The sequence below is a fragment of the Cajanus cajan genome, chromosome 8 (assembly GCF_000230855.2).
Source record: "Cajanus cajan strain Asha chromosome 8, NIPB_CcT2T_4, whole genome shotgun sequence".
Lineage (NCBI taxonomy): Eukaryota > Viridiplantae > Streptophyta > Magnoliopsida > Fabales > Fabaceae > Cajanus > Cajanus cajan.
In genome coordinates, this window is record NC_138524.1 from 17,189,296 (window position 1) to 17,212,689 (window position 23,394).

At 29.6% G+C, this 23,394-nt stretch overlaps 1 protein-coding gene across 4 annotated transcripts; it reads left to right on the forward strand.

Annotated features, from left to right (window-relative positions):
- Positions 1-1,794: 1,794 nt before the first annotated feature.
- LOC109791721 (putative terpene synthase 2) lies at positions 1,795-14,299 on the forward strand. Of its 4 annotated transcripts, none has more exons than XM_020351052.3 (8): positions 1,795-2,352; positions 6,513-6,651; positions 10,463-10,751; positions 11,711-12,086; positions 12,198-12,419; positions 12,496-12,637; positions 13,273-13,518; positions 13,849-14,299. In XM_020351052.3, the coding sequence occupies exons 1-8, from the start codon at positions 2,258-2,260 to the stop codon at positions 14,134-14,136; spliced, it is 1,797 nt and encodes a 598-aa protein (XP_020206641.2). In that variant the 5' UTR covers positions 1,795-2,257; the 3' UTR covers positions 14,137-14,299. The 4 variants fall into 4 exon arrangements, with proteins under 4 accessions (XP_020206641.2, XP_020206642.2, XP_082918185.1 ...); XM_020351053.3 differs by having other exon boundaries at positions 12,499-12,637; XM_083062059.1 differs by having other exon boundaries at positions 6,556-6,651.
- The last annotated feature ends 9,095 nt before the right edge of the window (positions 14,300-23,394 follow it).

Consider the following 23,394-nt stretch of genomic DNA (forward strand, 5'->3'; position numbering starts at 1 on the left):
TATAAAATAACTAATTAAAATTTTAATATTTGAATGGTATTATTAAATATTAAAAATTATTCACAAAAATAATATTAAGATCATTACACTTAATTTATACATTATAATTTTAATTAATTGTTGGCCCCTCTAAATTTTATAGTCAAGCTCCTATATCCACATCTACCCATGCCATTATTAAAGGAAACACACTTTTAATTACATCATATGTTTGCTAAATGATTTTTTCAAACGTGTGGCCAAGAGTAAAACTTCTGAGGTGAAACTCATCCACTATAAATAGGCACGTTTGAATTATGCATCAAAATGACATGGTACATTATATGTTGTGAATGAGACGAATTAAAGAGGAAAATAAACTAAGAAAATGACAACCATTGTCATGTTGATCACAAGTTTCACTATCATTTTTCATAGGTGATAAGAAAATCTTTAAGAAAAGGGTTAACATGAGCTGTTTGAACTGAAGGAGGGTAACCTCGTACCTAAAGAGAGAAAAAGAAAATCCTATGATTCATATAAATTATATTTAATGTCAAATAGATATTGCTCCACCAAGGTAAATTTGTCTTGAAGAAAGGATATATATTTACCGTCAATTTAATTTTACTTATATTTTATCTTATCTTTTTTTTTTTTAAAAAAAAATTATATTGATCGATATACCGTTACATACTTGTTTTAGAGACAAATTTACTTTAAAGTAATATAAATTAAAATTTTTACTTAAAAAAAAACTAATAAGTAATGATAGTATTTAATTAAAAATTGACTTCTTTAATTTATTAATTAAAAAGATAATATAATATATATAACAAAGATTATGATCTGTTCACTCTATAATATCAAATTAGTAAAATGACATATTTGATAATATTTTATATAATGTAAATTTAGCTAATTTGATAATTATATTTGATGATATTACATTTATGATCATATATATTAAATTTCAAGTGATTTAAACTCTTTTAGAGATGATATTTATTAATTAATTTTATATTTATATGTATTTTGAATATCATTTTATATATTAAAATGAAGTGATATGAGATAAACTAATAAATAGACTTAAAATTATATACAATTATGTATATTTGATCTAATTAATAATATCATCATAAATAATAATTGAAATAATTAAATTTAAATTTTATAAAAAAAAATATTCACAATATGATTTCATTAATTTGCCAACATAGAGTCCACATATATATCCTCACTCATGTAACAAATATGTGTGTACGTTTCCAAATCGTGTGGCCTGGAGTTCTGATGTGAGACACCTCATCCACTGCTATCACATGAGATAGTGGTCTACATCAAAACTGATAAGTTTGGATCAAATTTTCATGCTACGTTATATAGATCACAAGGGTCACTATCGGTTTGTAAAAGTGATAAGAAAAATAGCTGTGGAAAGAGTCAATTTGAGAAGTTTCAAGGAGGAGGTTAACCATGGCTCGTACCTAAAGTCAGAAAAAGAAAATATTCTTTTGCTATATATGCAAGAGAAATGAAAAACCAAATAAATGAAAAACCCATTTATAAATAAAAGAAATAAGATGGTTAAAACATGTTTCCTTGTTAGAAGTAATTTGTGTACGAGCAAAAATCAATAGCTAACCATCAATCTTTCTTACATATATTAATAGGTAAAACACTAACACATATCCCAAAATATTTAGAACACTTATAATAAAACAAAATTAGCCAGTGCATGTTACGTAAGGTCAAATCATTAGGACAATATCCACGTGAGGACCCCAGAGTGAGCAGGGTTGGTTGTGTAAAAATTCACCACTAGCTCCTGTGATCATAACAAGTAGTTATCAACATCTTTGATGGTTTTATTTACTTGTTAATGATAATTTTGTTTTTTAAAAACTAATGATCACCTCATAAAATACATTACTTTACTACGTGTAAAACAAAAAATATTACTTCCCTGTTATATTTATCTTTCTCAACAAAAAAAATAAAGGTGCCTCATGTATTTTTATCTTTCATTATTCACACCACTGATTTTAGTCCCTTTCCTACGTGTTTCTTCTATCACTACACAATTTGTTGTCTTTTTTTTTTCTTCCATGAATAGAAATCCGAATTTCCCTGAACATCTCAAATCTATTGAGGAAAAACATTAGTCTAAACCCTATAAATTAATTGAGAGCAAAGCTTGACAACAGCATCCAATTTATCTTATACTATAGAAAGCCAATGTCTAAAGTAGCATCAGTTCCCGTCTTCGCCCAGGATGCCAAACCCAACTCTAACATCACTCGACACACTGCAACTTTTCATCCTTCCATTTGGGGAGATTATTTCCTTTCATATGTTCCTACTTTTTCGGTAAGTGCATACCATTACCTTACAACTCAACTAACATTCATTTACACATAATATCCATACATATCTCGTATTGTAAGATGATATCATAATTTATATTATATTTATCATTTATTTAAGCATAGAGTTAAATAATGTTAGACATAAGAGAGTTTATTGAAAAAAAATGAAATCTTACATTAACTAGAAATAAAACTAAAATAAAGTATATAATTATGGACAACCACGCTTATCTTACAATTTAATTTTGTAAGTTTGAGTTAGACTTAATCTCTCATTCTAAGAAATAATAAAATAAGAAAGTTAAATAAAATAATTCTATGTAATTTTATATTCAACAGTGATTTGTACCTCTCCCATGCTTCACATAATGGCTCATCTGCACCTTGAGCAAAAGTAGCAATAGCAGTTCTAGCTTTAGTGTTCTTGGACGTGGGAAAGAACCTGGCTAAGAATTTAGTCTCCACATCCCTCTAAGTAGTTAGGCTTTGGTTTGGCTGAGAATGAAGTCAAGCCTTAGCCTTCCCATTCAGAGAGAATGGAAACAACCTCATGAACAATGCCTCTTCATCAGCCCCTGAAACTCCAACTGAACCACACAACTCATAGAAAGTGTAGAGATGAGTATGTGGGTCTTCATGATCCAGGCCAAAAAATTGATGAGAGCTAATAAGCTGTAGGAGTGCAGGCTTCATTTCTGCTAGTCTGTCATTCATTGTGGGCCTCACAATGCTAGAGAATTCCCTCGGGCTAGTGTAGGTGAAAGCATCACCTATAGTGCGCCTCCGGTTTGGATTTTCATTGTGAGCACCACCTTCACCTCCACCTTCCATAATGAACTCAGGAATAGTAGAGACAAAAACTTCAAGAATCTGAGTGGTTGGTTGGCCAACTCCTGTTGCTATTATTCCTCCTTCTCCTCCTATTGCTATTATTCCTCCTTGTCGTGCGTTCAATCTCAGGATCGTTCAACAACGGCTCAGAAGAAGTAGTACCTCTGGTTCGAATGGTACCTTGCATGCAAGAGAAAATAAAAGACTAGAGTGCACAAGTCAGCTCAAAGAATTCATTAGCTAAATTTGAAACTAACAATAACAGTAAAGGAACAAGTCACAAATAGCTATAAATACTACATTGCCTTACTAATCCCCGGCAACGGTGCCAAAAACTTGTTGAAATTTCCGTTGAAACTACTTTTATTATCATTGTAAATCATTTTAATTATATCAACGGAATCAAACACGGCAAGTATACCAGCCGTTCAAGTAGTAAATTATATCGTATCCACAAGGACTAATAGGTAAAATAAGCATTTATTGACTATTCGTGACTAAAGAATAATTCCAATTTCATAATTTGTCATGCATAGTTGAATTAAAGATTATGACTATTGGAATGTTAAACTATAAAAGTATTTGTTTTGTGTGTGGAGAAGGGTAGAAATGGTATTATGGTTTTGTGAGATTGTGGGGTCAGATATCACCAAACTACACACTGATGAATCTTTAATCTCTTGTTACATTCATTGATTAGTCAACCCATAAGTTTACTCAAACCTAATCCCTTAGAGCAAGAGCCTAGGTGCAAGTAGTAAATATCAATTCCTTGAGTATCCAATACCTACACCCGCATTACAGGTTAGGGTTTAAGACTACTAATGGGCCAAACTTCATTCCTAGATACATTTCCCACTAGACATTTGTTTCAGAGCTAGTTTCAATGGTTATTTTCCAATACCCAATGGAACCTATATCAAGCAAAGGAGGATCAATCCAAAGCAAGTATTAAGAATAGAAACATACGCAACAATGAATGAAACAACACATATATATATCATTAAAAACGTAAAGATTACATAAGTATTTCGTTGGTTACATCTAACCCCACAAAATAATGGGTAAAACCGCTCAAAACAATGAGGGTGAAACAAAAATAGAGATGGAAGAGAGAATGAAGAACCGAAGGAAAGACCCACACACGAATGGTCCCAAGCTCCGGGAATCCCTTCCTCAGCTCCTAGAATGCGTCCAATGTGTGAATGAGGTGAAAGACCTCGAAGATTTGCTGAAATACGAGCTTGGGGAGTCAGATTAGGGTTACACGCCTGGCGCATTAGTCTTTGCACCCGGCGCAGGGCCTTCCAGAGAGTTTAGTTACTGTCTGCCTCAAGAGACGCCCAGCAAAATTAGTTTTAAGCTGGCGCTATGTCTTCCAGAGAGTTTGAGTTGCTCTCTGTTTCGATCACGCCCAGCGCGGGTAGTCTTGCGCCCGGCGCAGTTACTCTTCTCTTGCTCATTAGCTCCTTTAATTTCCAATTCAATGGGTCTTCAACTTTCAACTCTTCCCTCGATACCTGCACGAAAAATGAGGTGTATCAAAGTATTGTTAGATGAAATTGGGTTAACTATATCTGCACAAAAATTGAATCAAAAAGAGGACAATTATCTTGCAATGGTGCATAAGATGAGTGAAATTGTTCAATAACTCTTGTCCAAAAAGAAGTATAATTTAGACTTAACACATATCATTTTTGTTATTTCCAAAATTAAATTTCAATAACTTTTTAAAACATAATTGATAGTTAAAAATAATATTATATCACAGTATAATTTTTTATAGTATAATTTAAATTATTAAAATATTCATTTATTATAAATTTGAATTACAATATAATTTATATATTAAAAATATTTATTATTATAATTTAGTTACATGAAATAAAAATATATCTTATGTATTGTCTAAATTAAAATACTAGTTATTAATAAAATAGAAAAAATATTTTAATATTATAAAATAACTAATTAAAATTTTAATATTTGAATGGTATTATTAAATATTAAAAATTATTCACAAAAATAATATTAAAATCATTACACTTAATTTATACGTTATAATTTTAATTAATTGTTGGCCCCTCTAAATTTTATTGTCAAGCTCCTATATCCACATCTACCCATGCCATTATTAAAGGAAACACATTTTAATTACATCATATGTTTGCTAAATGATTTTTTCAAACGTGTGGCCAAGAGTAAAACTTCTGAGGTGAAACTCATCCACTATAAATAGGCACGTTTGAATTATGCATCAAAATGACATGCTACATTATATGTTGTGAATGAGACGAATTAAAGAGGAAAATAAACTAAGAAAATGACAACCATTGTAAATTACAATATGATTTCATTAATTTGCCAACATAGACCCTACATATCCTCACTTATGTAACAAATATGTGTGTGCGTTTCCAAATCGTGTGGCCTGGAGTTCTGATGTGAGACACCTCATCCACTGCTATCACATGAGATAGTGGTCTACATCAAAACTGATAAGTTTGGATCAAATTTTCATGCTACGTTATATAGATCACAAGGGTCACTATCGGTTTGTAAAAGTGATAAGAAAAATAGCTGTGGAAAGAGTCAATTTGAGAAGTTTCAAGGAGGTGGTTAACCATGGCTCGTACCTAAAGTCAGAAAAAGAAAATATTCTTTTGCTATATATGCAAGAGAAATGAAAAACCAAATAAATGAAAAACCCATTTATAAATAAAAGAAATAAGATGGTTAAAACATGTTTCCTTGTTAGAAGTAATTTGTGTACGAGCAAAAATTAATAGCTAACCATCAATCTTTCTTACATATATTAATAGGTAAAACACTAACACATATCCCAAAATATTTAGAACACTTATAATAAAACAAAATTAGCCAGTGCATGTTACGTAAGGTCAAATCATTAGGACAATATCCACGTGAGGACCCCAGAGTGAGCAGGGTTGGTTGTGTAAAAATTCACCACTAGCTCCTGTGATCATAACAAGTAGTTATCAACATCTTTGATGGTTTTATTTACTTGTTAATGATAATTTTGTTTTTTAAAAACTAATGATCACCTCATAAAATACATTACTTTACTACGTGTAAAACAAAAAATATTACTTCCCTGTTATATTTATCTTTCTCAACAAAAAAAAATAAAGGTGCCTCATGTATTTTTATCTTTCATTATTCACACCACTGATTTTAGTCCCTTTCCTACGTGTTTCTTCTATCACTACACAATTTGTTTCTTCTATTGAGGAAAAACATTAGTCTAAACCCTATAAATTAATTGAGAGCAAAGCTTGACAACAGCATCCAATTTATCTTATACTATAGAAAGCCAATGTCTAAAGTAGCATCAGTTCCCGTCTTCGCCCAGGATGCCAAACCCAACTCTAACATCACTCGACACACTGCAACTTTTCATCCTTCCATTTGGGGAGATTATTTCCTTTCATATGTTCCTACTTTTTCGGTAAGTGCATACCATTACCTTACAACTCAACTAACATTCATTTACACATAATATCCATACATATCTCGTATTGTAAGATGATATCATAATTTATATTATATTCATCATTTATTTAGGCATAAAGTCAAATAGTATTAGACATAAGAGAGTTTATCGAAAAAAAATTCAAGTCTTACATTAATTAGAGAAAAATTAAGATAAAGTATATAATTATGGACAGCCACCCTTATTTTACAATCTAATTTTATAAGTTTGAGTTGTTGAGCTTACTCTTTCATTCTAAGAAATAATAAAATAGAAAAGTTAAATAAAATAAGTTTATATAAATTTATTTAATTATTTTTATCTTCTTATTTTGTTTTCTTAAGAAAAAATTTGGATTCATTTACTTTTTTTATAGTAAAAAAGAGAATATTTATAACATATATAAAGACGATAATCTGATTTGATATATATTATTCAAATCTAAAACATTAAAGTTTGATGACCAAACACATTAATAGAAATTTTTCTTTTGAAAGAAAAGGGAAAGCCTCGAAAGAACACTATAGAACCCCGAGGAAATACATCAATAGTTACACAAACCAAATTGACATTAGAAACAAAGGTCTACTATACAAAACAAAGAGTTTTTAGCAACATTTGTAAAATGTTACTTAATTATGTATAAATATTACTAATTTGTTTTGGCAACATATTATCAAATGTGTTGTATATAGTTTATGTTGCTAAAGATTTTTAATAATATTTTTACATAATCAGACAATATTTTTCAAATATTACCAAAGTAGTATTTTTGTAAGATTTTAACGATCGATGTTACTAAGTTTTTGTTAACTTTATAAATGATAATTAATTTTAATTTAAACATTACTATCAATTATTATATTTTTATGTCTCCTAAACTCCTAGGAGTTTTTTTAAGAGAAGATTAAAGATATTCTTAATTAGTCAATACTAATTATATATCAAATATCAAAGTTCATTTATCTTAAGTATAACTATATGATTATATATATACTTTATGAGTTATTCATTTATTCGATGTGAGACTTTAATTATGGATAACAATTAGAAATGAGAGAAATATACTTTTTTTACTTGATGTGAGACTTTAATTTTAGAAGCAATTATAGTAATATTTTTCAAAAAAAATGTTGTAAAATAACCTATGTAACATTTTTTTTACTCAATATGAGACTAATTTTGAAAGCAATTCGAAAGAAAAATATTAAAATAAAAAATTTTACTTTATCTATGACATTTTCAAAATTTTTTTTGTAAAATAACCTATTTATTGAATATATGGTAACATTTTAACAAATATAAGAAAAAAAAATGTTGCTAAAAAATTAAAATGTAGTAATGGCCAGAACATAGTCGGAAACTCTCATATAACAATCTTCAACTTGATTAGACTAGGAAAATTGACTTATAGTGGTGAATATGATTTGTCACAAAAAATTGAAAATTTGTAAAGTAAACATATATTTTACATTTATTTACGACTTTTTGGCCATTCTAAATTCAAAGAAAATAAAAATACTAAAAATAAAAATTTTAAAAACTTATTTATCAAAATAAATAATTTGTGCCAACGTGTGACAGTGGATAAAAGAAAACATCTCTAGGAGTGACGTTTTATGAATATAAATTTTTTTGAATAGAAAACGTTCAAGGGGAAGGTGTTTTCCGTTAAATTTTTTTTTGAACAAAAAGTGCTTAGGGTAGACATTTTCTATTAAAAAAAATTACCCTAAGAATGCTTATAATTTAATTTAATATTTAGTTTTAAAAATTATATTTATTTTTTGTATTATTAAATTTTAAGTTTATAAATTTAAATATGAATTTTATTCTATCACTAGTACAAAAGACCCCTTTTACGTCGGGTATTTTAAGTCTTTTACGTTGGAAAAGCATCAGACGTCAATACGGGAGACGTAAAATTTACGTCGGGGGTCAAAAACCGACGTAAATTTACGTCGGACATGCCAAGGTCCGACGTAAAAAAGTCATGAAAATAAAAAATAAAAAAAAACGAGTGCAAGCAGAACGGCCCGTTCTCCTTGGAGAACGTCCTGTTCTGCTTGGAGAACGGTCTGTTCTCCATGGAGAAAGGACCGTTCTGCTAGCAGAACAGGCCGTTCTCCAAGCAGAATGACCCGTTCTGCTTGATAGACCCAGGCAGTGGTCACTTCCTTCTGCAGCTTCACAAACACGAAATGCAACACAAACATTATTACGAAAAATACATCCCAGAAAACACAAACATCGGTTAAGGAGTGGTCACTACCTCATAGAAAAACAGATGGATGTATGGTTAAGTCATTTCCATCAACACGCGAAGAAGAAACAACGCAACTCCGAAGAAGAAAAACAGAAAAACGTGAAGATGAGGAAGACAACCACGATTTGAGGAGGAGGCGGAGGGATGAGGAAGAATCCACAACGCGCGGGAGAACGTGAAGATGAAGAAGAATGCCATGATTTGAAATCTGTAGTGCGCGCTCTTCATTTAAGGAGTTATTTACGTCGGACGAAGATGGGTCCGACGTAAATGAGATAATTTACGTCGGCTGCTTTAGCTGTCCGACGTAAATTATCTCATTTACGTCAGACCCATCGATGTCCGACGTAAATTTCCTCCTCTTATTTATGGAACTGCCACCGCGTTTTTACAACGTCGGGTGTGCTAGTTTCCGACGTAAATGAAGAGACGTAGTAGCTCCTTTTTCCACTAGTGTATGTATATATTTAAGATAATATTTATAATTTTATTTAATTTTAGTATTTAATATATTATGAATGTGGTAAATTTCTTATTGAATCAGATAAAATGGAACCGATTTGTATACATTTTGTAATATCTCATCAATTTTTCTTACTTTACTTAGATGTATGATAATGTATCATCATTTCTCAACATAGTAACTCATTTGAAAATGTAAAAACTAAGAAGTAATAATCTCTTCTAAATTTTGCATCCGCATATTGATGTATCCATTTGCATGTTTATAAACTTATTTTATTTGCAACTAGAGTGAAACTTCTTTAATATAATTTTTGTGATTCTAGACATAATCATATCAGGTAATAGAAACAGTAGATTAACTTGATTGTTAGTAGATTAACTAGTTTTTCAAAATCAATCATAATACATTAAATACTTAAATAAAATAAAATTATAAATATTATCTTAAATCTACACATATAATAAAATTAATATTTAAATTTATAAATTTAAAATATAATAATACAAAAAGTAAATATAATTTTTAAATTAAATTACAATTTAAACATTCTATTCATCCATTCACCCATTATTTAAGTTATATAACAACTCAACTTTATAAATTTTATATACAAGAAAGGTTTCAAATTTCGGCCCCATCATGGATTGGGGTCGCAATATTGCATACCACAATTGCGGTGTGATCGAAAATGACTACTTTTTCCACAACCACAACCCGCGCAACCACAGAAATCGCAAAAACGTGGGGTTCTTTGGGTTTTAAACTTTTATTAAAAATAAAAATAACTTGTTTTTATCCATCATCATCACATCTATAAGGAGACAAAATTATAATTAAAAAAATCAAGAAAGAATACATAAAATGAGAACAAAAATAAACAGTGCCTAACTGAGACCCTTAGCATAACTGTCGAGTATAACGTGCGTCTATAGTAAGATGATGCTTCCTTTTTAACTTAGTGACTGATGCTAAAGTTTCTATTTCCTGACTTGATTTATTGAATAGGTCAAAGTCATTAAAATGTTTCATATATTAGACTTTTCTTAACCATGCAGGAAGGTGACATCAACATGAAACAACTTCAACTATTAAGAGAGGACGTGAGGAAGATGATTGTTTCTCCTATTGATATCAATATTAATTTATCTTTTAAATTAAACATTATCAATGCAGTCCAACGCTTGGGTGTTTCTTACCATTTTGAACACGAAATTGATGAAGCATTGCATCAAATTTACAACATTTCAACGAAGGACAATAATATAACAATTGTCGATGATGATCTTCATTTTCTAGCTTTACTTTTTCGATTGCTGAGACAGCAAGGTTATCGCATTTCATCAGGTATGCTATGATAAGCATTGCACCAAATTTTCATTTCAACGAGCAATAATATATCATAACTCACCAATGACCATGATGATCTTAAAGTCCTCATTCGTTTTTGCACTTTCGGATACATAGGTGTTAGGGACATTACATTAGGTATAACTCAGTCGTAATCAAGTTGGTTTGAAACATAACATTAGGTAAGGTATATATTTACATTTTTTAAATAAAAAACTTTCAAAAAGAAAAAAAAAATGAAGATTTATGATATTTGGAATGATTATGGCTAACTAGAACTTGTAGTGATATGGAGCATGCCGTCGACCATGACAGACCACTGGTATGCTGAGAAAGATCGTGATGAAATTTTCCTTGGTTTTCTCTTGTTTTAGAATAAAAGATGAGAATCACACACTGAATATCTAATAGAATGAATGATCTCTCAAATTATTGAATCGTGAAATTATTTCGGGTTAGGTTGGCTGAATTTTCTCGATTTTGAAAATTTTCGTACATTCCTAGCTAAAATATCATAAATAATATAGTTTAGCTAAAATATCCAACTCTTAATAAGTTGACCTTAATTGATCATAATGTAAATTTCTTCCATTCTTGTGCCTCACTTATAAAAAAAAAATTCAAGTATTTAAAGATTTGTAGTGGAAATTACATTTTCAACACTCATTCAAAAAAACTAATTTTTCTGTTGATTGTCTCTCCAAATTGGGTTCTTTTTGTCAATTAAATTTTATTTGTTGGATTCATGTCCGTCTTTAGTGATGCCTTTGTTATGGTGGATGTTGTAGTCTATTTATTATCTGATGCAAAATACATCCTAAATGTACGAATCAATTGTTCAAATTTAATTAAATGTGCATTGAACTAATTGTATGATAGAATCAGCTATAATCATTAATTGTATATATTTAATACATACCATGGAATTTAACACATGTTATTTGTTAACTGAATAGACGTCTTTCGCAAATTCAAGGACCAATCTGGAAACTTCAATGAAAGGTTAGCCAATGTTATACAAGGAATGTTGAGCTTGTATGAAGCTGCCCAACTAAGATTACAAGGAGAAGAGATACTCGAAGAAGCACATAACTTCACTCTCATTCAGTTAAATAAGTCAGTAACCAGCCTATTAAGTCCTTTTCTTGCAGCACAAGTGCACCATAGCTTAGGACAATCACTTCGCAAGGGAATGCCTAGGTTGGAGGCAAAATATTATATTTCTTTCTACCAAGAAGATCCCTCCCACGATGAAAAGTTGTTAACATTTGCAAAACTAGATTTTAATATGTTGCAGGAGCTACATCAAGAAGAAGTCAGTAGTATGACCAAGTAACATGCATCTTCCTCAAAACTATGATATTTCATTAAATGATTAAAGTGGAATAAATAAATCGAAATCCAAGACCCCTTTCAAAAATTAATTTTAGATTTTGTGTTCAGGTGGTGGATTCAAGATTTGAATGTTTCAACAAATATGCCTTTTGCACGGGATAGGATTGTAGAAAGTTGCTTTTGGATTTTAGGGGTCTACTTTGAGCCACAACATTCTCTTGCTAGAAGGATAATGATTAAAGTAATTGCTATATCATCCATCATTGACGATATGTATGATGCTTATGGAACCATTGATGAGCTAGAGCTTTTCACCAATGCAATAGAGAGGTTAGTCACATCAACATGACATATATTTTCATTCTAGTTCTTCAAATAAAAATAAAGTCAACCTTCTAATGACTAGCAGGTGGGATATTTGCGCTTTGGTTGATCTCCCAGAATACATGAAATTATGTTATGCGTCCCTTTTGGAAGTTTTTGAAGAAATAGAGCAAGAGTTGAGAAAACAAGGGAAAGCACACTTCGTCAAATATGCTAAGAAAGAAGTATGATTTACCATTAGACTTTTCTTGTCACTATATTTTGCCTCTCAAAATGATAAGTACATTTTATTTTCTAATTAATTAATGTGGCTAATTTTGAATTGTTTGAAAGACTTTAGAAAATGATTTTTTTTGCTATGTACAATCAATGGTGCACAAAAATAGATTCACTTTTTCAAGTGGTCTCACCAATCTTGTATGTGGACCAAAATTCATACAAAATTCAAATTCACACTAGTTTCGAATGGTACAGTTTCTTAAACGTGGAATCGCTAATTTTCATATAAATACTGAGACTAACAATAGATGAGACGTGGTTCAATTTGAGCTAGAGAATGAAAATCAAGCAATTCACATTTTGTTAATTACAACAATCTCATCTTTTAGATCATGGTAAATTACATCCTCTAATAAAATATTTTTGCTAGTTAGAAAAATTAAATAAAAGAAATGTATTCTTTGCCCATTAAAAGTTGTTATTGATTATGACTTGAATTTAAAGCCTTTAACTCAAACCCTAATTTTCATCTATTCCTAAAATACAATCATTTGAGATACCCTTGTGTTAAAAAATCTTCTTAAAACAATCAAAATTATGGAACATAACTCTTAGTGTCATATTTGTATTTTAACTCTAGGTGAAAAGACTAGTCCAAGCATACATAACTGAGGCAAGATGGTTTCATTACAATCATAAACCGACAGTAGAAGAGTACATGAAAGTTGCAACTATGTCATGTGGGTTTTCTATGCTCACAACCGTATCTTTCCTTGGTATGGAAGATACAACAGAGGAGGTCCTCAAATGGGCAACCAGTGACCCAAAAATAGTTGTAGCTGCTTCAACTCTTTGTAGGCTCATGGATGACATTGTTGGAAGTGAGGTACAAACATGACACCAATTGTTATTACTATTTTTTTAATGCATTAATTATGTCATATTTGGTGAATTTTATTTGTCGAAAAAAGAAGATAATATTGCTCGTATCCAAATACTAGAGCCACTGGGTTTAAAATATGAAGCACATGGAGCCATTTGGTTTTAAAATATGGATGAAACATTTGATTTGCCATTTGGTAAAACAGTCACTCATTCAAAAAAATTTAAGTCTCGGAAAAAAAAAAAGACAAATAATAATTTTGCTAACTATTAAATAAAAAAATAAAATTGTCATTAGGATTCATTTTAATTTTCTTCTATTGTATTTATGTAGTTTGAGCAAAAAAGAGGACACGTTGTCTCATGCCTAGAATGTTATATGAAGCAACACAATGCATCAAGACAAGATGCCATTGAAGAACTACTTAAGGAGGTTGAGAGAGCTTGGAAGGACATTAATGAGGAATGCCTTAATCCAACTCAAGTACCAATGACTTTTCTTATCCGTGTTGTCAACCTTGCGCGGATGATGGATGTGCTTTACAAAGAAGAAGATAGTTATACAAATGCGGGGGGAATAATGAAAGATTACATCAAAGCTTTACTGGTTAATAAGATATAAGCTACTCTTTATTATATTTTGGGTCAAAAATACTTTTTATTATTATATTAGGAAAAAATATTTTGTATTGTATATTTATTTATTTAATTATTTTGAGAAAAACAGAACGGGTCAGAAAGAGAAACGGATTGGTTGATTTGGCCCAATTGATTATTTTAAGAAAGAGATCTAACTCTATCTACATCATTTTTTGTTTTAAAGGATCAGGAGAGAAAGTCAATATATTAATAATTAATAACATGGATTACTATATTAATATTTTAGTTAAAACTAATAAATAAACACTAATTAAAAATCTCATTAGCATTTACTCATTTTATTTAACATAATTCTTAATTATAATTTTCTGACGCACTTTAACCAAAAATTAAGTAAGTGCATTAACAAATTATATACACAGACATTAACAATCTATTTCTTAATTTTATACATAATTATTAATTGAAATAAAATATTGTGAATCAAGTAGTTCAATAATATTAAAATAATAATAATAATAAATTATTATTATTAATAATTAATTAATTAATTGGTAAAAAAGAAACCTAATCGTTTTTAAGATTTATAAAAGGGAAAACTAAACATTAGTCTAAAAATAAAATAAATTGGAACATTACTTTTGGATTTTTTTAGCTTAATTTGATATATATATATATATATATATATATATATATATCGAGGAGGAATCCATTTATTCTAGCAGTAAGTCTATCTAGACTTACTCTGTTCAATAACTCATGTTCTACATCAAATTTTAATGATCTAATCGTTGAAATTAAAGTTCTTAATACATAGATTAAATCCAGAAATTTTTTAAAAATTTGAAAATCACTTGATATTCATTTCATTAATTCAAATTGACGGATAATCATAAAATTATTTTATACATTATTTGAATTCATGAAATGAAGTATCAAATCCTTTTCAAATTTTTTAAAAATTTATAAATTTGATTTATGCATTAAGAACTTTAAATTCAACGGTTAGATCGTTAAAATTTGATGTAGAACATGAGTTATTGAGCGGAATATATAAAACCTTTTTTTATATATATATATAAGGTTCAAATGACACCGGTATAATTTTTACTAAGTATTACACTATTCAATTTTATATTTATTGTGAATTTTTTTAATCCAACCGTTAGATTAAAAATTTATATCACTTTATATGTTTATATCAAATTTTGTTAAAATTGAACAACATGAAAATAATCAAAATGTTCATATTTTATTATATTTTGAAATGTATATATTACGTTAATTTTGTTTTATAAAACTGAAGTATCAAATCAATATTTTGAATTAATATAAAATTTTGTATATATAATTTAAGAGTAAAGAACTTTCAATCTAACGGTTGAATTTATAAAATTTAAATTTAATATAAAATTATTAAGTGGTGAAATATTTAGTAAAAGTTACACCGGTGTTTGAACCCTCACATCTCTCTCTCTCTCTCTCTCTCTCTCTATATATATATATATATATATATATATATATATATATATATATATATATATATATATATATATATATATATATATATATATATATATATATATATATATATATATATATCAACTAGTGGAGGTTTAAGATTTACATTGAATATAATATATATATATATATCAACTAGTGGAGGTTTAAGATTTACATTGAATATAATTAAAATCTATAAAGATGAGGTTCGTTCAAGTGTATTTGTATAAATTTAAATAGTGCAATGGTAAAACTAAATAAGGAAACCTAAAAAAATTTCAAACTAGTGAAGGTTTAAGATTTACATTGAATGTAATTAAACTCTATAACGATGATGTTAGTTCAAGTGTACTTTGTATAAATATAAGTATATAAATATATAGATATTAAATAGTGCAATGGTAAAATAAGAGACATTTTAATATAATAAGAGAATTAACATAATAAAACCCTATGTTGTATTTTTTTTTTAGACACCAAAACCCTGTTTTTAACAATATCTTGAAGTATATTACTAAAAAAATAAAAATAAAATAAGTCGTATAATATAAACATTGTAATATGAAGAAAACATCCAAAAATAAGAAAAATAAATAAATTTTTATAAAAAAAAGATATATAATTTTAATATATATTATTAAACAATATTAATAAATTTAATTATGCATCATATTTAATAAATGAATATAATGCATAAAATAAAACCAATTAAAATTTTTATTTTTAAAAGATTACTTTATTAAGTGATCAATTATAGCGTCAGTTTGAAAACATTTCATAAGAATTTATCTAAAAATATAATGAAAAATAAATATATATTACAAAACATAATTTATATTAATAATTTCAATAATATAAATATATAAATATTAAATGAATAATAACATATATTAATATAATTTAAAACTAAAAAATATTAATATAATTTACTTATATTTTATAAAAAAAAATATTTCTTATCATATTTACTATTATTACTTAAATTGAAAATAAAATGTTTGATGAATATATCAGTATTAATGATGATTGAAAAACATTGTCTGATTTAATTATATAAACAATTCATTATCTTTCTAATGTAATTTATGTTCCTTTGAGTAAGTTTTTTTTTTCCTACATTTTATAGTGACACACACCTTATAATGATACATTACTTGTCACTAAAAAAATACTTTTACATATATTATAGATACAACATATATTTGTATATTTTTAAAAAGTGTAGATATAATATATCATGACACACAATATATGTTGTTAATAAAATTTGCTAAAATTATGTATAAATATATGTCAAATAGATTTATGTCTATATAAATTATATTATCTATAATGACACTTTTTATATGTTATTGTGTGTGAATTTTTTATATAATATATTGTTAAAAATAGGGTTTTAATTTTCAAAATATTATTATATAAATTTCTCAATTTTTTTATATTATAATAATTATTATCATTGATTATCACATTAATATTTTTTTTATAACTTGTTAAAACAGTTCAACTAAAAAAATGTAAGACTATGTTAACAAACCACACTAACAATTACTTATGTACTTTATCAGAAATTTTAGTTATAATGTAACCCCTTAATTTTTATAAAATTATATTAATATTACGTAGTATTTATTTTAATGTTTTAATGTGTTTATTAGAAGAATTTTTAATATTATTTAGCTATTTGATATTGTGACACCCTCTACCCCATTATTAATATACAACAAACGTAACAATAAAATTTTTCTTTTCTTCTTTTTGGGTAAATAAAATCTTTCATAGTTTAATAACATCTTTCATGTATAAAATAATTGTTTCAAATATTATAAGGTAGAAGATTCACATTCGTAACTCATAAATCATAACTCCAGTGTAGAAATTATAAAAGAAAAGAGGTTAAGACTTTCAATACAATTTAGTGGAAAACAAGAAATCATATATATACAAATAAAGGAAATATAAATTAACTCCAGTAAAGGTGACAGTGCCTCGTAGTTAGGAATTAATTTATAACTTTAAAATCATATAATAAAATAGTATAACAAAGATGTACATTTTGATCTTTCCTCAAGAACGTTCAAAATTACATAAGAAGAGAAAATTAAAGCTTTTAAAATAATAACATCCCAAAAACAAGTCTAGCTATGCCCGATGTCACATCCTATCAGAGCATGCCCCACTGAAGCCTTAAGCCTCATCACCAACATCCCCATGATGCTGATTATCTGCAACATAATTTAAAACATATACAAAAACAACAAGGGAATGAGAAACATCTCACTCAGTTTCAGATGCAGAAATAAAGGTTAGATAGCACACACACACACAACAAATACAAGTCATATGTAAATAATACACATAAATAATCAAATATCATATATATACTCATTTATCATGCTATGATGTCACGAACTCAACTCATAAATACATGCATGTGGCGCCATAAGGAAGTTTCACATATCATCACTGGTGACCCTAAGGCACACCTGCACAACTGTCGGTGACCCTAAGGTACACCTGGTTAGCATATCATCAACTGTCGGTGACCCTAAAGTACACCTGGTTAGCATATCATCAACTGTCGGTGACCCTAAGGTACACCTTGTTAGCATCAACTGTCGGTGACCCTAAGGTACACCTTGTTAGCATCGTTGGTATGCGGCCTCAGCGGCACACCTGGAGTAATATATGCTTATGATGCATGTCATACATTCATTATTTCATGAACTCAACATTTAACTTATTACAAGATTTCATCAAGTATATCATGTCATTATTTGTCATAGTCTCATAATCATATCATGTCTCAATAGTCCATTCATATGTCTCATGTCATTTGTCCATATTTCACAAGGTCATGTCATAAATACTCCTCTTAAGGTCCGCGTAGGTATTCACAGAGATCCAGAGAGCATTCTTTTTCATATTAAAACCCATTTATTATTAACATTAATTTCATATTCATTTATTACTTTCAACAAAGAACAAGGTAAAATAAATAGAAAATCGGACAGAACAACGACACCTTCAACAAAGAACAAAGTAGAATAAATAAAAAATCGGACAGAACAACGGCACCTTTAACAAAGAACAAAGTAGAATAAATAGAAAATTGGACAGAACAACGACACCTTCAACAAAAATAAAGTAGAGTAAATAGAAAATTAAACAGAACAACGGCAAAGGATTGGGGGCCAATCCGACAAACAACTATCTAACAATTATCCCTGTGACACCCTCTACCCCAACATACATATACAATAATTATAAACAAATAAAAATTTTCATCAATAAAAATCAAATTTCCAACCACGTAAAGGTAAAGAGTTCACATTCATAAACTTAATCCAAATAACATGTCAGTAAAATTACAAAGAAATAAAACTGAATTTTCCAAAATAATTTAATAAGAACATTTTAAACTAATTTTATCTATGTCCCGATGTCACATGTCCTATCAGAGCAAAACCCAGCATAGAAGCCTAAGCTTCATCACCAACATCCTCAGCCTCACGCTGATGATCACCTGGATAACAGTCAAAACAGAATAACACGAGAAAAGGGAGTGAGAAACATCTCACTCTGGCTCACAGTGTAGAAATATACGCCGAATAGCCAAACACAAACAAAATAAGTATAACATAGATAAATTAATAATAACATCACACTCATCCAAGACATAAACCATCACTTTATCATATAACATTAAGAATGCATATGCATGGACACGGACTACATATTATCAGGCATGTGGCGCCAGTAAAACATCACATGGCATATTGCCGCTAGCAATACACGAAGAGTAGTCTAAGAGTACATGCCGGGTCACACCCTCTGCGCACTCTCACTAGAAGGATATACTACCAGAGTCTCGTCGGGATAGCTAAGTCGCGCAAGATACATCCCATGCACACAATGGGCGAGATTAGAACTTCCAAACCGAGCTATCCCCAAGGACTAATCCCCAAAGCTTTTACACTAGGGGGCCTTCTCTAGCGGTGTATTCCATATCGTACCCTTAAAACACTTATGCAAATGATGCATGTCATTCAAGACTCTATGCATTCTCATATCCCATTATCATTTCTCATTCCCATATCACATTATCATGTCTCATTATCACTTTTCACATCATCTCATCATATTCACATAGTCATCACTTTTCACATCATCTCATCATATTCACATGATCATCATTTTTCACATCATCTCATCATATTCACATAGTGTCTACAGAGCACTCAAAATCATATCAAAATTGATCTATTTTCAAAAATAAACACATATTTATACATCTCATTCAACAAGGAATACATCAGAACAATCAGAAAGCAAAACAGAAAATATTCATATTTTGCCTGTTTCTCATAGGGTTCCCACAGGAACCCACAGGCACTCTAATTCATATCAAAACTTGTTTATTTTCAAGATTATATACATATTTACACTCAACAAATATCAAGAAACACAACAGAAAACTCAGAAGGTAAAACAGAAAACATTTAAAATTTGCCTCTTACAATTATCAATGCATTCCCTTAGGGTTTCCCATAAGAACCCATAGAAATCTCAATTCATACGATTAATTACATATAAGAAAACAATAGGCAAAACAGATACAATTGGGAAAAACCCCTCATACATAAGCATACAAAAAATGCAACAAACACAGGATTGGGGGCCAATCCCACTACCCAGCATACAATCTCACACCCAGAGCGAGGTTTCTCACTCCCCCCTTACCTCGATAAGCAGGAGCCGAATCTTGTTGGTCGCCCCCTCTAGGTTCCCCTTCGTCTTCAGAGAGAAAGGAGGAAGAAGATTAGAAAATGAAAAAATGAGTTTGAGAGTGCAAAACGCTTTATTTATAGGCATCAGGTCGCGGCCAGAACGGCCCGTTCCGAATCCCGAACGGCCCATTCTGGGCACACGGAATAGGTACAAAAGCCTCTCCCAGAACGGCTCGTTCCAAAACCAGAACGGCCCGTTCTGGGGTTTCTGGAACGGCCCGTTTCAATGTGGAACGACTCGTTCTGAGTCAAACTTTGTTCTTTTAAAATCACATCCGGAACGGCCCGTTCCTAAAGTGGAACGGCCCGTTCTGGAATAAAATTTTACCCACGAATGCTTGATTTGGAACGGCCCGTTCCAGAGCTATGAAAATCCAAATTACTGATTAATAAATAAATAAATAAATAACGTATATATATATATAAATAAAATATCAATACAATTTAAAACATGATTTTCTTCAAATAATATTTATAACAAAAATATCATAATTAATAATATTATACAAAATAATTTTCATAAATGATTATTATTAAAAATCTTTAAAAATTCAATCAAACTCATTTAATTAATCAAAATAATTATAAGGAAATAATCTTCATAAATACAAAAATAAATAATAATAATTTGTAGTATTAGTAGAAAAATGTGGGATGTTACAATTCTCCCCTCCTTTTAAAAATTTCGTCCCCGAAATTACCTAAAGCAAATAAAAATGGATATGTCTCCTGCCTTAGACTTTTTAATGTTCCACTTTAGACTTTTGGAATACTACACACAAGTTCACAACTTCCTCTACTCCTCTCTTCACCTTAGACCACTACGCTTCCGCTACGCTACTCTCATACATCCTCCTAAGGTCCTAAACCATCTAATAGCTCCTAAGTGAAATACTAAGAGTACTCTTATTGCCTTCTTCTAAGATCATCTTCCTTAATTCGGGATTATTAGACACATAGATTCTATCCTGAAACCACAAAACACCATCAACTTCCACTCGAAAAGGGCTATCTATACCCTTACCAATCCTCTCCACTTGGTTCACTAAGGAATGATCTAACTCTTATTCTCCTCTAATCTCATCCATTAATTCACTAGTCACCTTCGACATACTCAATTCAATGCTTCTAAGGGTAAGCTCACAAATCAAGCTTAAATCTCTAAACTCTTCAATCAAATTTAACCTTTAAATCATCAAAACGGTAGATGAAAATCCTACTCAAGGCATCTGTCACCACATTGCCTTTACCTAGATAACAATTGAGATTAAAATCATAGTCCTTAAGGAATTCCAAATATCTCCTTTGGTCAAAAGATATTTAAGACTCTAACAATTGCTAAATACCTCAAGCTTAGAATCATATAGGTAGTGTCTCCAAATCTTAATGTAATATCATAACCACTAACTCATAAATAAGGTAGTTCCTCTCATGAATTTTCAATTGCCTAGAAACATAAGCTACTACCTTTCCTTCTCACATCAACAATGCATCCAAATTCATCTTATAAGTACTACTATATACCACAAAAGACTTACTAAAATCCAATAATATTAACACTAGTCAATCTTGCCTTAAGAGTTGGAACTACTCTCATACTTACTATCCCACATAAAGACAATGCTCCTCCTAGTGAACGTAGTTAAGGACAATGTTATCTTAGAAATTCCTTCAATAAATCTCCAATAATAATAAGCTAACCTCATAAAACTCTTATCCTCACTAACTGGTTTAGATATCTCCCCACTTAAACACAACTTCTACCTGAGACAGATCCATGTTTACCTCAACTGGAATTTACAGGAACTAGAAAACGTATCTCATACAAATAAAAATAATAATAAAAAAAAATAAGATAAAATAAAATAGTAATACTTAGATAACATAACATACAACCATCTTGGATATATTTCCACCCTCAACTACAATATGATCATATCACACCCTAAGATCAATCTCACTAACCACATGACATTCACCAATTGATCCCTAAGTTCATCTATCCACATATCAACATACATGCATATTAAATCATATTAGAATACCTACATTAAACCTTCATATATACCATCCATAAGTATGTACATGAACAACCTTTACCACATAGCATCATACAGCCTTAAACAACCTCTCAATCCATATGAAAACACCTCAAAACATCTTAACAAAATCAATTTTTTTATCCTTGCATTGCCTAACGATTCAAAAATATCATGATACCATACATATCCCTTCAACAACGATCAAAGAAAATGATACCTAGAGAGTTATACTCATCCAAATGATCTCAAACCTATCTCAAAAGAAAGCTAAGAGAATAAGCTACAACTCCTACGAAGACATAAGATTCTAAAAAGATCATCTTCTTAGCTAAAAATTTCAAAAACCGCAGCCAATATATTCAGCGCTTGCGGCTAGACCTTTGATCACCAAAGTAGCTATAAATGAAGTTCTAGACCTCCGTTTTACCTCATTCCAGTTCCATTGGAAAGATAACGTCCAAGGCTACAACTTTTGTGAAGACCATAAAATCTAAATCTGTCAATATAGTACTCATACTGGCACAACAAAACTGCAGAGAAAATATCCTCTACACCAAACAACAATAGTATATCAATATATCTAAGCCCACAAAATACCTCAACCCTTCCAAACTCACACCTCAACTTCATATTCAAGCTTTCCACTACAATCCTAAACCAAAACAGCTCACATATTCAGTATAAAAGGCTTAGAAAATAAAATTCACATGCTACCTAAACCATAAAATGTCAACATGCAACCATCAAACTCTAGAAATCATCAACACTTCAATCACTCCTTAAGAATACCAAAACTCCAATTCTCAACATACATCATCCTTAGATTCAATCGCTACAACTATAGCTTTCAAAAATTCCACCAATCGTAAACTCTTAATACACTAAAAAATATCAATGTCTTACCCAAAGCTAAGGCCTCAATAGTTCCTACAATATTAGCACAAT

Coding starts and splice junctions, on each gene's coding strand:
- LOC109791721 (XM_020351052.3), top strand. CDS start 2,258: ATGCCAAACCCAACTCTAACATCACTCGACACACTGCAACTTTTCATC. Junction 12,420..12,495: donor TTCACCAATGCAATAGAGAG/GTTAGTCACATC, acceptor TCTAATGACTAG/CAGGTGGGATATTTGCGCTT. Junction 12,638..13,272: donor TCAAATATGCTAAGAAAGAA/GTATGATTTACC, acceptor TTTTAACTCTAG/GTGAAAAGACTAGTCCAAGC.